At 49.4% G+C, this 14,939-nt stretch overlaps 1 protein-coding gene across 1 annotated transcript in view; it reads right to left on the reverse strand.

Annotated features, from left to right (window-relative positions):
• The window catches only part of ESR2 (estrogen receptor 2 (ER beta)), a 75,643-nt gene that overhangs the window by 2,665 nt on the left and 58,039 nt on the right, over window positions 1–14,939 (reverse strand). Inside the window, exons 7-8 of the mRNA XM_015419860.1 lie at window positions 11,890–12,023; window positions 6,152–6,332 (exon numbers count right to left, since the gene is read on the reverse strand). Of these exons, the coding sequence (XP_015275346.1) occupies window positions 6,152–6,332; window positions 11,890–12,023 (315 nt within the window). The remainder of the gene's footprint in view (window positions 1–6,151; window positions 6,333–11,889; window positions 12,024–14,939) is intronic.

Genomic DNA, 14,939 nt, shown 5'->3' on the forward strand with positions numbered 1-14,939 from the left:
AACGGGATCTAGAAAGATGTGGTGTGTAACGAACGCATAGGCTGGATGGTGGTAAGGTAAACAGTAGTGGGTGAGGGTGGGAGGGGGTGGGGGAACAGCAGCGGTGGCCAGAGGCCTCTGCATCCCGTTGCTGGCCCTGGAGTGAGTGGGGGGAAGGGACCTGGCCTTCAGTTGCCGGCCCAGGAGTCGGTGGGGGGGGAGGGGAAGGGAGCGGGTGACCGGCGGCTTCTGCCTCCTGGAGCCTGGAGAGGGGGGGGTTTGCAGTGGGGTGGGACCTCAGACAGGTAGAATGCCATAGACTACACCCTCCAAACCAGCCATTTTGTACTGGGTAACAATTGCTGCCAATCTCCAGGTGAGGGCTACAGATCACTCACAATTACAACTGCTCTTCAGGTAGCAGAGATCAGTTCCTCTGGAGAAAACAGTGGACTCTGTCATTATACCCTGCTGAGGTCACCACAGCAAAATGACACTGTTTGCCCAAAGCCAGAGCACTGCCCCAGAGCCTCTTTCTAGATTTCGTTGTATTGCTTTCACAACGGGCTTTACTGCTAGTTTAACATAAGAACATAAGAGACACCAATGTTGGATCAGGCCAAAGGCCCATCCAGTCCAACACTCTGTGTCACACAGTGGCCAGTGTCTGCTGTCAAAACCCAGGGCTTTTTTGGTAGCAGGAGCTCCTTTGCATGTTAGGCCACACACCCCTACTGTAGCCAATCCTAATGATTTTCTGTTGTTAGGTGTGGCCTCTTATGCTAATGAGTTCCTGCTGGGCGTGGCCAACTCGGGAGCCAGCCGGAACTCCGTTCTTGTGCGTTCCTGCCCAAAAACAGCCCTGCTTTTAAGACTAACAAAGGTTTATTTAAGGTATGAGCTTTTGTGTGCACGCACACTTTTTCAGATAACACTGGAAGAACAGAAGGTAAGTGTTCAAACTTATAGACAGAGGCTGAACAGTAAATTAACATGTAACACAATGAAGATTTTTAAGATATGCAAAGACAAAACTAAATAACAAGCTAAGGTTATCAGGTCAACAGTTGTTTTCATTTAATTAGGGGGGGGGGTAAAAGGTAAAGGTAAAGGTTCCCTTGCTCGAAAGCCAGTCGAGTCCGACTCTAGGGTTGCGGTGCTCATCTCCGTTTCAAAGCCGAAGAGCCAGCGCTGTCCGAAGACGTTTCCGTGGTCATGTGGCCGGCGTGACTAAACACCGAGGTGCACGGAACGCTGCTCCCTTCCCACCGAAGTGGTACCTATTTATCTACTTGCAATTTCTTGCTTTCGAACTGCTAGGTTGGCAGGAGCTGGAACTAGAGACGGGAGCTCACTCCATCATGCGGCAACTCAGGTCTCTCAGCCTCACCTACCTCACAGGGTGTCTGTTGTGGGGAGGGGAAGGGAAAGGAGTTTGGAAGCCGCTCTGAGACTCCCTTGGGTAGTGAAGGGCGGGGTATAAATCCAATCTCTTCTTCTTACAACCTCCAGGTGGCGGCTGGAGATCTCCCACTATTACAGTTGATCTCCAGGTGGCAGAGGTCGGTTCACCTGGGGAAAATGGCTGCTCTAGAAGTGGGACTCTATGGCATTATGCCCCAAACCCCACCCTCCTCAGGCTCCACCCCCAAGATCTCCAGGTATTCCCCGACCCAGACCTGAAAGGCCTATGAAGTCCCTCCCCTCCCCAAACCCTTCCCTCCCCAGGCTCCACCTCAAAGATCTCCGGGAATTTCCCAACCTGGAGCTGGCAACCTAAGCATGATAGGAAAGAAGTAAGGCAGAGACAGAAGAAGAAGGGGGGGAAAGCAACAAAAAAAGTGCGGTCAGGGGACTTGGCCTTGGAGCCCATTGTTTATGCAGCAAAGAATAAAGAAACCTTGTAAATATTACACATAACTTGCAGTGTAATCTTACAGGCGCTGAAGTTATCTGGAAGCTTTTCTGGGCAAGAAAAGTTACGGGGTGGGGCTGGGTTGGATGGAATCCCTCTCCAAAATCAAGGACGGCTTGAAGAATACAATTGTTGGCCTTGCGGCCGTATGGCAGCCCCCTGAACTAGGCCTTGGGTTTTCTAAGCCAAAGTTCTCAATGAAGCTTGATTGCTTCAAGGAGAAAGAGCCACAAATAACACCCACCAAGGGAAGACCATCCACAATTCACAACAATATATACTCAAAACTGAGTATGTATTGTTGTGGGTTGTGGATGGTCTTCCGTTGGTGGGTGTTATTTGTGGCTATTCTGTACACAAAGGGTTCCCTCTTGTCTTTGGCATTATTGAGGAGAAAGAGAGCAGGCATCTTACAAGAAGTTTCCAAGAAACCCTTGGTTGGAATTAAATGCAAAAGGGATGCCCTCCATAGGCCCCTAAATGTAGTTCTGCAATGCAGGACGTGCCCAGTCCAGATAGGCAGATCTAGGGCTGCCAAATGCCCCTGGGGGGCGGAATTCCCCCCGCTTTCGAGCCCCGATTTCCGCTCCCGCGGAATCGGGGCCTGGGGGAAACCCCACCCCCGCATGCGCGTCACCCGGAAGTGACGTTGCACGCTGGGGGCGGGGCCACGCCATTTGAGGGGAAAACAAAGAGTTTTCCCCTCAAATTGCGTGGCCCCGCCCCCAGCGTGCAACGTCACTTCCGGGTGATGCACGCCTGCCTAAGACGCTGGCCGGGAGCCCCCCACTCCCGGCCAAAAAACATTTGGCAACCCTAGGCAGATTGGATGAAAAGCAGAAATCTTCTTCTTTTTTGCAGACAGGTATGTGATGGAAATGTAGCTGCCCGAAGAAAATGTAAAAAGTTATACTTTGGAGAATCTATCTCCGTCATTATTAACTATTATCATCATACTAGGGCCAGGGCTTTTTCGGTGGCGGCTCCTATCTGGTGGAACGAGCTCCCGGAGGAGATCAGGGCCCTGTGGGACCTTATTCAGTTCCACAGGGCCTGCAAGATGGAGCTCTTCCACCAGGCTTATGAGTAGGAGCCACCACTACCACCAACAACAACGATCTTGGAACAACGGGGTGCAGGAGTGGCCCTGAGATCGATCACACTGCGGTACTACGATGTGTGGGTGCCACTGAGTTTAAGACCTGATTCTGGATACCATCCCCACCATCTTTAAACTGAAGATCATGATTAGCTTGAAACACTTTATTTGTATATCAGAAATATTGTTTTAGTCTGTTTTACTATGTTTTTATATTGGCATGTGTGCCCTTGTGTTAGCCTCCCTGAGCCCACACACCCACCCCCAACACCCCTCTCTCTCCCTTTAAGTGTGTGGAACCCATGTTTCCTCCCAAGCCTGATCTCCGCTTGAGATCAGGCTTGCAGGGAAATGCCAGCTTCATGCACTTAAAAGGGAAATGTGGCTGCTCTTAAAGGGGAAACGCTGGCTCCTGCACTTAAAAGGGAAACGCCGGCTCCTTTAAGTGCAGGGAACTACCGTTTCTGGAGATCTGGCGCGCGGGCAGGGGGGACGGACGTCCCCAACGTGACATCATCACGTCGGGGATGCCCCGCCCCCTCCAGGAACGCCCCCAAAGTCCCCCGCTGGGGGTGGAAGACGGACTTGGCAACCCTAATGGCATTTGCCTCTTGTTGGCCGCCCTGAGCTCATGTGGAAGGGCGGGATATAAGTCTAATAAATAAATAAATAAATATTGTTAACAGTAATGATTATCGATCATGAATTCATCATCGTGCCAGTGGTCACTTGGAGCCCTTGGAGCAGTGCCTAGAAGCCCCAGTAAACACCTGGACATTGTGAGCACTGAGCAAACAACACCAGCCCAGCTCCGGAAGACAGTGTTGCTTGGAACAGCAAGAATCTTGCGAAGATACCTCTGCAGTTCCCAAGAACTTGCCTAGATCTCGAATTGCACAACCCCACATACCAGTCGGACGCTAAGCAGGGTCAGCCCCGGCTAGTATTTGAATGGGCGACCACCAAGGAATACCACGGTCGTGACACAGAGGCAGACAAGGTCAAACCATCTCTGAGAAGTCCCTTACCTTAAAAGAAAGTCTAGCTTGCCACCTAGTGGTGCATGATGCTAAAAGAGCTAGAAATGGCGGCTTCCGGACAATCTTAGGATCTCCTGGCTATGCTACACACACTGCCATGTGATAATTATTATTAATTAGGACGGGTTCCTTAATCTTCTAGCAATGTGGAGCGATCTATGTGATGGACGGAATGCACACAACGGCTCACATGAATCTCTAAGAAACCACGGGCAAGCAAACAGGGAAACAAGCATCCAAAACGAGAGCAGATGAGAAATCTAGCATGCTTCTGCAGCCATCATTAGAAATGCTAACAAGCTTTCAGGGTTAAATGTCGACCACTGGAGGGTCTGTGGCTATGCTTGCCAGCCCCCAGGTGGGGAGCGGGGGATCCCCTGCTCTTGCGGGATCGGGCCTGCTGCTGGCCAGCTGGCTTTCGGGGGAACCCCGCCCAAAAAAAGACGTCCCTCAGCCAAATGACATCAGGGCCCTGTGGGACCTTATGCGATTCCACAGGGCCTGTAAGGCAGCAATGTTCCAGTAGGCATTCGGTTGAGGACAGTGACGGTTTCCATCACGGCTGGCGCCCTGCCCTACCCGAATCTCCTATTCCTTTCGAGTTATTCCCTCCCTGTGCCCACAAAACACTCACAATCCAGGACCGGGAGGGAACTACAAAACATAAATTTGCCACTTGTTTTAACTGTGTATAATACGTCGGAGAGAGTTTTATGGTCTGCTCCTTGGGAGGAAAGCGATGGCGAACCTAAACAGCATGATAAAAAGTAGAGACATCACCCTGCCAACAAAAGTCCGCATGGTCAAAGCAATGGTATTCCCAGTAGTCATGTATGGCTGCGAGAGTTGGACTATAAGGAAGGCCGAGCGCCGAAGAATAGATTCTTTTGAACTATGGTGCTGGAGAAGACTCTTGAGAGTCCCTTGGACTGCAAGAAGATCAAATCAGTCAATCCTCAAAGAAATCAACCCTGACTGTCCCCTGGAAGGCCAGATAATGAAACTGAAGCTCAAATACTTTGGCCAACCAATGAGAAGGAAGCACTCACTGGAGAAGACCCTGATGCTGGGAAAGATTGAAGGTCAAAGAAGACGGGGATGGCAAAGGATGAGATGGTTAGACAGTGTCATAGATGCAACGAACATGAAGTTGAGCAAACTTCAGAGGACGGCGGAAGACCGGAAGGCCTGGCGTGATCTGGTCCATGGGGTCGCGAAGAGTCGGACTCGACTGTGTGACTGAACAACAACAAAAAAAGAAATCAACCCTGACTGTTCCCTGGAAGGCCAGATACTGAAGCTGAAGCTCAAATACTTTGGCCACCAAATGAGAAGGGAGCCGTCCCTGGAGAGGACCCTGATGCTGGGAAAGACTGAAGGTCAAAGAAGACGGGGACGGCAAAGGATGAGATGGTTGGACAGTGTCATCGATGCAACGAACATGAAATTGAGCCAACTTCAGAGGACAGCAGAAGACCGGAGGGCCTGGCGGGAGCTGGTCCATGGGGTCGCAAAGAGTCGGACTCGACTGTGCGACTGAACAACAAAGTTTTATGGTTTTAATTATTTCTAATTTGTCCATCCCCTAGAGCCCGACATTTGTGGGGATAAGGCGAATCATAAATTTAATGAAATAAATAAAGGTGATGATGTCACTTCCCAGAAGAGACATCATCATGTCGGCGATGTCAGGAGCAACACTCTACTTTGTGGGCAAAAGTCTATGGTTTGTAGCCATTTTTACCATAGAGTTCTGCCCAAAGAGTAGAGTGTCACCCTGATGTCATCAACGTGATGACGTCACTTCTGGAAGTGATGTCATCACATTGACAACATCCCTGGAACGCCCCCCCAAATCCCCCCACCAGCAGCAGGTAAGGACCTGGCAACCCTATCTGTGGCTCAGTGGAACCGCCTCTGCTCTACGTGCAGAAGGTCCCAGGTTCAATCCCCAGCATCTCCAGTTGCAAGGACCAGGTAGGATGTGATGGGGAAGACCTCCACCCGAGACCCTGGAGAGCCGCTGCCAGTCTGAGTAGACGTTGGTGACCTTGATGGACTGAGGGTCTGATTCAGTAGAAGGCAGCTTCAGGTGTTCGCTGTCTGGAATGGCCTTACCTTGCATGCCGGACATGGGAAAGCAGCATCAGCAGGTTGGCCAGGCGAGTGGTCTGCTGGGGCAGCGGGATCCCACTTTTCCCAATGACCCACACTAAAGCATCCGTGACGGTATTCAGCAGATGGTGCAGCTTCTTGTTGCTTTCCGGTTCTTCAGCTGCGGATGACAGCGGGAACATGTCTAAACAAGGGAAACAGAATATTAGAGTTGCTTCTCATTTAGGAGAATTTAGAAACCTGTGAATTATTTAGAAACCTGTGAATAATGCCCATGAAGCTCATGGCAAGGGAAGTCAGGAAGATCCTGTCAGCTTGGTCGCGGCCACTGAGTACCATCTGGGTGGCCTGGTTTTCCTGTCCTTGCAGGTACTTAAGCCTTGGAGTAGCTAGAGGTGCAAGCCAAAGGCCACTGAGTACCATCTAAGTGGCCTGATTTTCCTGTCCTTGCAGGTACTTAAGCCTTGGAGTAGCTAGAGGTGCAAGCCAAAGGGCTCTTGGCCTGTGACTTCAACCTGGGGCCTGCCTTATCCTGCCCAGTTCAACAGAACCCATGAGCGCTCATTTTCTTTGTCTGTTTTAATTTGAATTATAGTGTTTAAATTAGCTATTCAGGCAATTTCCATACGCCACTTTGGATCTTGTCGGAGAGAAAAGTGGCATTAGAAATGTCCAACATTTTTTTTAAAAAAAATTATGTTAATTAATTGGCACATTTATTTATTTTATAGATAAACTGAGACTTTAGGCAGGTATATGGGATAAAGTAATGCAATCAAGCAGTGTGAGACATCTAATAAGCAATGCAATAAGACTAGGATTATGACATAATATGTCAAATAATGCAGAAAACGGAATAATAGAAGTAGAAACCAATGCAGTAAGAGCAGGATAACACATACAATAAACAAGACAGTTCACACCATACAAAGAAGCACAAACTACGGTCTTGTCCCCTTTATTAAAGTACCTTCCCAAACCATTCCATTATATAACAGTGCTATTAAAACGTAAAGGTAAAGGTTCCCTTGCTCGAAAGCCAGTAGAATCCAACTCTAGGGTTGCGGTGCTCATCTCCGTTTCAAAGCCGAAGAGCCAGCGCTGTCCGAAGACGTTTCCGTGGTCATGTGGCCGGCATGACTAAACACCAAGGCGCACGGAACGCTGTTACCTTCCCACCGAAGTGGTCCCTATTTATCTACTTGCAATTTCTTGCTTTCGAACTGCTAGGTTGGCAGGAGCTGGAACTAGAGATGGGAGCTCACTCCGTCATGTGGCACCCGGGTCTCGAACTGCTGAACTACTGACCTTCCACAGCCTGCAGTTCAGCGTCTTAACCACTTGAGACACCGCAGCTCCTAACAGTGCTATTACCTTTATAAAAATCAAATGAACCATGAATCACCATTTCCACGGTTCATACTCACCCCTAGTATGTATGTATGTATATACATTTTTAAAGTTGGTTTTAATGTTTTTGATTGTTCACTGCCTTGGACACCCTAACCTGGGAGGACAGGAGGCATAACATAGTTTTTTTAAGAAGGCAAATAATAAACAATAAGAATTCTATTTTTGGCACCACCCCTGCATTCTTCAACTGTATACAAATGTATGAACCAGGACTGGGGAAACCTGGTGCCAGCGTGTCACTCAGTCCTGTAGCTAGGGTTGCCAGTCTCCAGGTGGAACCTGGAGATCTCCCACTATTACAATTCATCTCCAGGCTCCATCGGTCAGTTCCCTTGGAGAAAATGGCTGCTTTGGAGGGTGGACTCTATGGCATTGTACGCCACCGAGGTCCTTGTCCTCCCCAGGCTCCACCCCAAAACAGCACATATTTCCCAACCCAGACCTGGCAACCCTATCTGGGGCTCAATGGGTAACATTGAGCCAATCACTCTATTTCTGCCTAACCTACTTTGCAGGGTCGTCATGATACCTGAAAAGTGGAGGAAGAACCATGCAAGCCACCCTGAGCTATGGGGAAAAGAAGGAATGTCTCATATAGATTTACCAACATCTCAGACTGCCACTGTAGCTATGCCACTAAAAGGTGCCGATAGTTATCTTCACTGTGTGAAAGACGCCAGCTGCTGATTTCTGGACAGCAAGTTGTTAACGGCAGAGGAGCAGGCCAGCCTGTATTTTGCTGCTCAGTTGGCAAATCCAGGCGCTTATGAAAACCTTCTGGTGTGTGAGGCTTCAGATTTTCACTGAGCACCTTGACCTTTCCGGGGTGAAAAACGAGAACCTCCAAGAAGGACAGGAATGCTGGCGGAGAACTGGAGCTTAACAGCTGCCTTTGAGAGGCGTAAGATGAAGACGCAGCTCTAACGGGGCCGCAGTGGGACAGCCAGATTTGCAATTCTGCAAGCCAGGCAAAAAGAGAGAGAGAGAGAGAGAGAGAGGCCTGACTCAAGCGTTTGGCTACTGAGAACTCAGTGAGTCCCTGTCAAGAGGTCCCCATGTCTGAGTAAAATTCCGCTTGCAGGATATTTCCCCCCTCTGTTCTGTTCAGCTAACAACAGGTGCTGGGAATGCCCCCCCCCCAGTTCGCCAAGGTCGTTCCATCAGGCCTACTAATTAGCTCAGGGGGTTCAGCTGGAACCAGATGAGAGGTGGGGATTTGTTCCATTTCCAGAAGGCTCTTCAGGGATGCTGTCGCGATTGGCTGAAGGAGGTCATGAGATCAGCGGCCTGAGTTTCCTAGGAAATGTACTCTATCTTGCGAGGCGTTATCCCCATTCCCTATCCTTAGGGATGCCATCCTCCAGGTGGGGCCTGGAGATCCCCTGGAATGACAGCTCTTCTCCAGACTACAGAGGTCAGTTCCCCTGGAGAAAATGGCTGCTTTGGGGGGTGGACTCTGTGGCACGGTACCCCACTGAGGTCTCTGCCCTCCCCAGGCTCCATCCCCAAATCTCCAGGAGTTCCCCAGCCTGGATCTGGCAACCCTACCCCCCATCCCCTGCCCGTGGTGAGGGCAGACCTGGCAACCTTACTTTTCACTTTCCCATTCCTTGTACTCGCGTTTGCCTTATGCTGTACCTATTATCAACTATGCTTAGGGTTCCTCGCTCCAAGTTGGGAAATACACTGAGCTTTTTGGGGTGGAGTCTGAGGAGGGCGGGGTTTGGGGAGGAGAGGGAGCTCAATGGGGGGTATAACGCCACAGAGTCCACCTTCCAAAGCGGCCATCAGGTGAACTGATCTCTGGTGCCTGGAGATGCAGTTGTAATAGTGGGCGAACTCCAGCCGCCACCTGGAGGTTGGCAACCCTATCAGAATGCTGGGTGCTCATGGACTGAACCAGGGCTCTTTTTGTAGAAAAAGCCCAGCAGGAACTCATTAGCATAATAGGCCACACCCAACAGCAGGAACTCATTAGCATATTGGGCCACACCCCTGACAGCACAGCTCATTAGCACATTAGGCCGCACCCCCATGTTACCAGAAGTGTGGTCATCCAGCCACACCCACCTTTTGCTTGTTATTCTGTTTACCTTGCTTGTTGTCAAAACCCAGGGCCTTGATCAGTTGTAATAGCGGGCGAACTCCAGCCGCCACCTGGAGGTTGGCAGCCCTAAGAATGCTGGGTGCTCACGGACTGAACTTGCTAAAGCTCTAAGGCGTTAAGAGCTATGCTGCAGATAGGACTGCAGAGCTTCAGGGGGAGCCTGGAGGTCTCTCGCGGGTACCCTAGATCTCCAGACGTCGGTGATCAGTTGAACTTGCTAAAGCTCTAAGGAGTTAAGAGCTATCCTACAGATAGGACTGCAAAGCTTCAGGTGGAGCCTGGAGGTCTCTCGCGGGTACCCTAGATCTCCAGACGTCGGGGATCAGTTCCCCTGGAGAAGAGGGCTTCTTCGGAGAAAGGAATCTGTGGCACTCTACTTCCTTGATTGAGTCGATCCATCTCATGGCGGGTCCTCATCTCTTCCTGCTACCTTCAACTTTTCCCAGCACGATTGTCTTTTCCAGTGGTTCTTGCCTTCTCAGAATGTGACCAAAGTATATAGCCTCGATATGTTGTCGAAGGCTTTCACAGCCGGAGTCCATTAGCTTTTTGTAGATTTCCCGGGTTGTCTGGCCATTGTAGGACCTGACGTTTCACCAGTAGCTGTGACTGGCATCCTCAGAGGTACAACGCAGAAAGACGGAGTACTCTCTGTGTCAAGGAGTACTCTCTCTTGACACAGAGAGTATTCCGTCTTTCTGTGTTGTACCTCTGAGGATGCCGGTCACAGCCACTGGCAAAACGTCAGGTCCTACAATGCCGAGACCATGGCCACGGAACCCGGGAAATCTACAGCAGCTAATATATAGCCTCAGTTTGCTCATTTTAGGTTCTGGGGAGATTTGATCTAGATTTGATCTAGAACCCATTTATTTGCCTTTTGGTTGGTCCATAGTATCTGTAAAAGACTCCTCCGACCCTGCATTTTAAAGGAATTAACATTCCTCATGTCAGCTTGCTTCATTGTCTAACTTTCATGCACTTTCATGCACATACAGAGTAATAGGGAATATTATGGTATGAATTATCTTGATCTTGGTTGCCAGTTTGGTGTCGTGGTTAGGAGTGTGAACTCTGATCTGGGAGAACTGGGTTTGATTCCCCCACTCTTCCACATGCAGCTGCTGGCGTGACCTTGGGTCAGTCGTAAGTTCTTTCAGGTTAATGTGTCAAGAATAAGACAGGCTTCGGTGTGAATACAATAGGAAAAAATGAACTCACCGAAGAAAACCACTATTCTATAACTTTCACACACTTGGTTATACTTTTTTATAATGTTTATAATGCAAATTTCTTATACTAGACAATAATCATCCTTATGTAAAGTACATTTCATAAATGTAGGCAAAGCCAGTAGATAATGGTATGAGTACAATACAAAATCTTGATGCAAATATTCTTGACACTGTTTTGGCTTTGCCTACATTTATGAAATGTACTTTACATAAGGATAGAATAGTGGTTTCCTTCAGTGAGCTCATTTTTTCCTATCGTAAGGTCTTTCAGAGCTGTTCTCTCAAGAGCAGTCCTCGAAAGAGCTCTCTCAGCCCCACCTGCCTCACAGGGTGCCTGTTGTGGGGACGGGAAGGGAAAGGGATTGTAAGCCGCTCTGAGACTCCTTCGGGTACTGAAGGGCGGGGCAGAAATCCAATCTCTTCTTCTCTTCTTCAGTGACACATCCTTAAATGTAATACTATTTTCTAGAAGAAAAAAAGACCTCAAGATTTCTGCCCTCTCCTTTTAACTCATGTTCAACGTGGTGTCCTCCAAGCAATTCTGCATTAAAACCGCATCCAACCTTCTTTTTAATCCAGGCATCTCTTGGCTCCTCAGATCGTGAAAAGCACAGGATCAGAGCCATTTTCAAAAAGTTGATAACTTAACAAACTCATGTCTGTGTGGGTGAGCAGGAGGGTAGTTGAAAATCGTGCAGAAATCTTGAGGTCATGTGCACAGTTTTATCAAGAGCCCTTTACGTTGGATTATTACCTTTTGGAGGGTATAAAAATACAGAGCGCCGGTAACAGTGCGGCGACCTGGGTGCTCTTTCTCTGTATCAATCATAAAGCCATTATCAAGTGAGGAAGGAAAAGCACTTTCCATGCCGCATTTCATTCCCCTTTAATGGCTCTTGTGTTCCGTAATATTTCTACCCGTCTTCGCCGCCCAACTGTTGTCTAAATAATAAGCACAGCTTGACACGAATGAATCGTCTACTCACTGGAATTGAGGAGGATCATGGCCTTGACGCACAGATATTCTTTGTGCTGCAGCTTCAGCTCGCGAAACCTTGAAGTCGTCGCCAAGAGCATGTCGAAGATCTCCAAAATCCCTTCCACGCACTTCCCCTCGTCCCTAGTTTTTGAACACAGGCAGAAGATTACTGCAAAACGCAAGAATACTTTTATCCTCCAGAATATCACTTTGTGCTCTGGTAGGTATTCTTCTTTGGGGAGGGGGGGTAGGCTTTCATGGTGATTTTATTTATAGGTAGGGGCAGGGGTCATTTCCTGCAGGAGCGCGCAGGAGCGGAGCTCCGGCAGTAAAGAGCCCGGGGGGCGGGCACATGCAACAAGCCCCACCCCCTGCTCCCAGCAGCCCTCAGTAAGAGCAAGAAGCAGCCAGGTAAGCTGCAGAGCTCCCCCCAGCCCCCTGGTCCAAAACAGTCCAGTGGCATCTTTAAGACCAAGTTTTATTCAGGTAACATAAGAACATAAGAGATGCCAATGTTGGATCAGGCCAAAGGCCCCCCCAATAGCTAGCAATCCAAAACAGTCCAGTGGAGCCTGAGCAGTGGGTGTTGCCTTCTGACACACTTCCGGTGATGTCAGGGGGTGTGGCATATGCAAATAAGTTATGCTGATGTGTTATGCTAATGAGCTCCTGCACCTCTTTTTCTACAAAATGACCCCTGGGTAGGGGTAACACAAAATCCTTGCTCTCACCGTTGAAGTTCTTCTCCCCCCCACGCATCTTATCCTTCAGCACACATAACCTGATGCGCTCTTATGTATGCATTTTTCTCCTCCAGATACAACACCTTCTCTAGATCTAACACTGGTGCTTCTTCAAGGTCCTTTCTTGATCAGTCTCTTCTCCTCTGCTGCCCTTTAGGCGCAGGGCCAATAACTACTGTAGGTACTCAAAAGGAAGACAACCCTGGATGTAAGATGACCCTGTTAACGAATGTCATACACGCATACAATTTTTACTGTTTCTAGCCCTTCTTTTCAAGGACAAGGACAGCAAGGACAGCAAGCGCATCAGTTCTTAGGGGGGGAAACAGCTCAGAGAACATTTCATTGCCTTCAGAAGGCATTTAAATGCCTTTTGAGTTCCCTTCCACAGGGCAAGAAAGCTAAGAAGGGCACTGAAGAATGGCACCTTCAATACATTAACAATCCCCCTTTCTGCTAGCCCAGTCTTGCTGTACACCACCTAGGTCACGGTGAGTCTTTCAAAAGTATTCCCATGAGCCTTTGGGAAACATGCAAAAATAAGATTTCTGGCATGGCTATTTGTGGGGCAGGGCTTTTAATTAAGGGGGCCTAGCCTTGAGAGGCCCCACTGTAGCTACAGGCCTGGGGAGGGCTACTGGCTGTAAAAGAGGATTCGACAAATTGACAGAGGATAGGCCCATCAAATGGCTGTTCACCATGATGACTAGATGAAACCTCCATGTTCAGAAGCAGTGCGTGTCTGAAAACCAGGTGCTGGGAGGAGGAGGAGAAGGAGAATTGGTTTTATACCCTACCTTTCACTACCCACACGGAGCGGCTTACAATCGCCTTCCCTTCCTCTCCCCATAACAGACACCGTATGAGGTAGATGGGCCTGAGAAAGCTCTGAGAGAGCTGTGACTGACCCAAGGTCACCCAGCTGGCTGCATGTGGAGGAGAGGGGGAATCAAAACCAGTTCTCCAGATTAGATTCCGCCACTCTTAACCACTACACCAAACTGGCTCTCTGAGCAGCAACACTACACACCTGCACAATATGGCACCAACCAATGGGGCGGAGTTCCTAGCACATACTTGGGAAAGGGTCAGAAGGACCTCTGAAGTAACCATTCCAGGTCCACAAGGTCCTGTATCTGGGCTCCTGCATGGCCTAGATCAACAGCATCTCTGAATTTAGGATGGTACTTCCATGCTGTGCACAATGCTTCTGGCATGCCACTATTCACCATACATGCCTAGGGTCCCCTAACCCCACCTAGAATCCCCACCCCCAACTGCTGTTGGCTGCTGCCACTCACCTGGGTGGTGGGAGGAAAATGTCAGGTGAAATGGTGGGGGTGATTGATGACCCCAGTGTAATGACAATCACTTCCAGCACAACCTGGAAGTGATGCTATCACAAGAAGATGTAAGAGAACATAAGAGATGCCAATGTTGGATCAGGCCAAAGGCCCATCCAGTCCAACGCTCTGTGTCACACAGTGGCCAAAGCCCAGGTGCCACCAGGAGGTCCACCAGTGGGGCCAGAACTCCAGAAGCCCCCCCCCCACTGTGGCCCCCCAAGCTCCAAGAAGACAGAGCATCACTGCCCCAGACATAAGAACATAAGATAAGTCATGTTGGATCAGGCCAATGGCCCATCTAATCCAACACTCTGTGTTGCACAGTGGCCAAAACCCAGGGGCCACCAGGAGGTCCACCAGCGAGACCAGAACTCCAGACGTCCTCCCATTGGGCCCCCCCCCCAGGCACTAAGAAGACAGAACATCATTGCCACAGACGCAAGAATATAAGAGAAGCCATGCTGGATCAGGTCAATGGCCCATCCAACACTCTTTGTCACACAGTGGCCAAACCCCAGTGCCATCAGGAGGTCCACCAGTGGGGCCAAAACTCCAGAAGCCCTCCCAGTGTTGCCTCCCAAGCACCAAGAAGACAGAACATCACTGCCCCAGACATAAGAACATAAGAGCAGCCATGTTGGATCAGGCCAATGGCCCGTCCAGTCCAGGGGTCTATGTCACACAGTGGCCACATGCTGAGTGACGCTCTAGAATGCTGGAGGTGACCCTAGCATGGTGATGTTGCATGTAGGTCACACTGAAAGTGGTGTCATCACACTGTGGTGCCATTTGCCACCCCCCCAACACACAAGTCCCTATAACTCCCCCATCTCCCATGATCCCTTGCAAAGGTTGCCTTTCCTTTAACAAGGTTACCTTCAAATTGAAAACTGGGGGAGACTTTTGAGTACTTCTGTTTTTGTTATGCGTGATTCTTCTCCCACAGACGGAAAGTCAACTCAACTAGA

This window comes from Gekko japonicus, unplaced genomic scaffold, assembly GCF_001447785.1.
Source record: "Gekko japonicus isolate JY-2015 unplaced genomic scaffold, Gekko_japonicus_V1.1 scaffold2958, whole genome shotgun sequence".
In the NCBI taxonomy this organism is placed as follows: Eukaryota; Metazoa; Chordata; class Lepidosauria; order Squamata; family Gekkonidae; genus Gekko; species Gekko japonicus.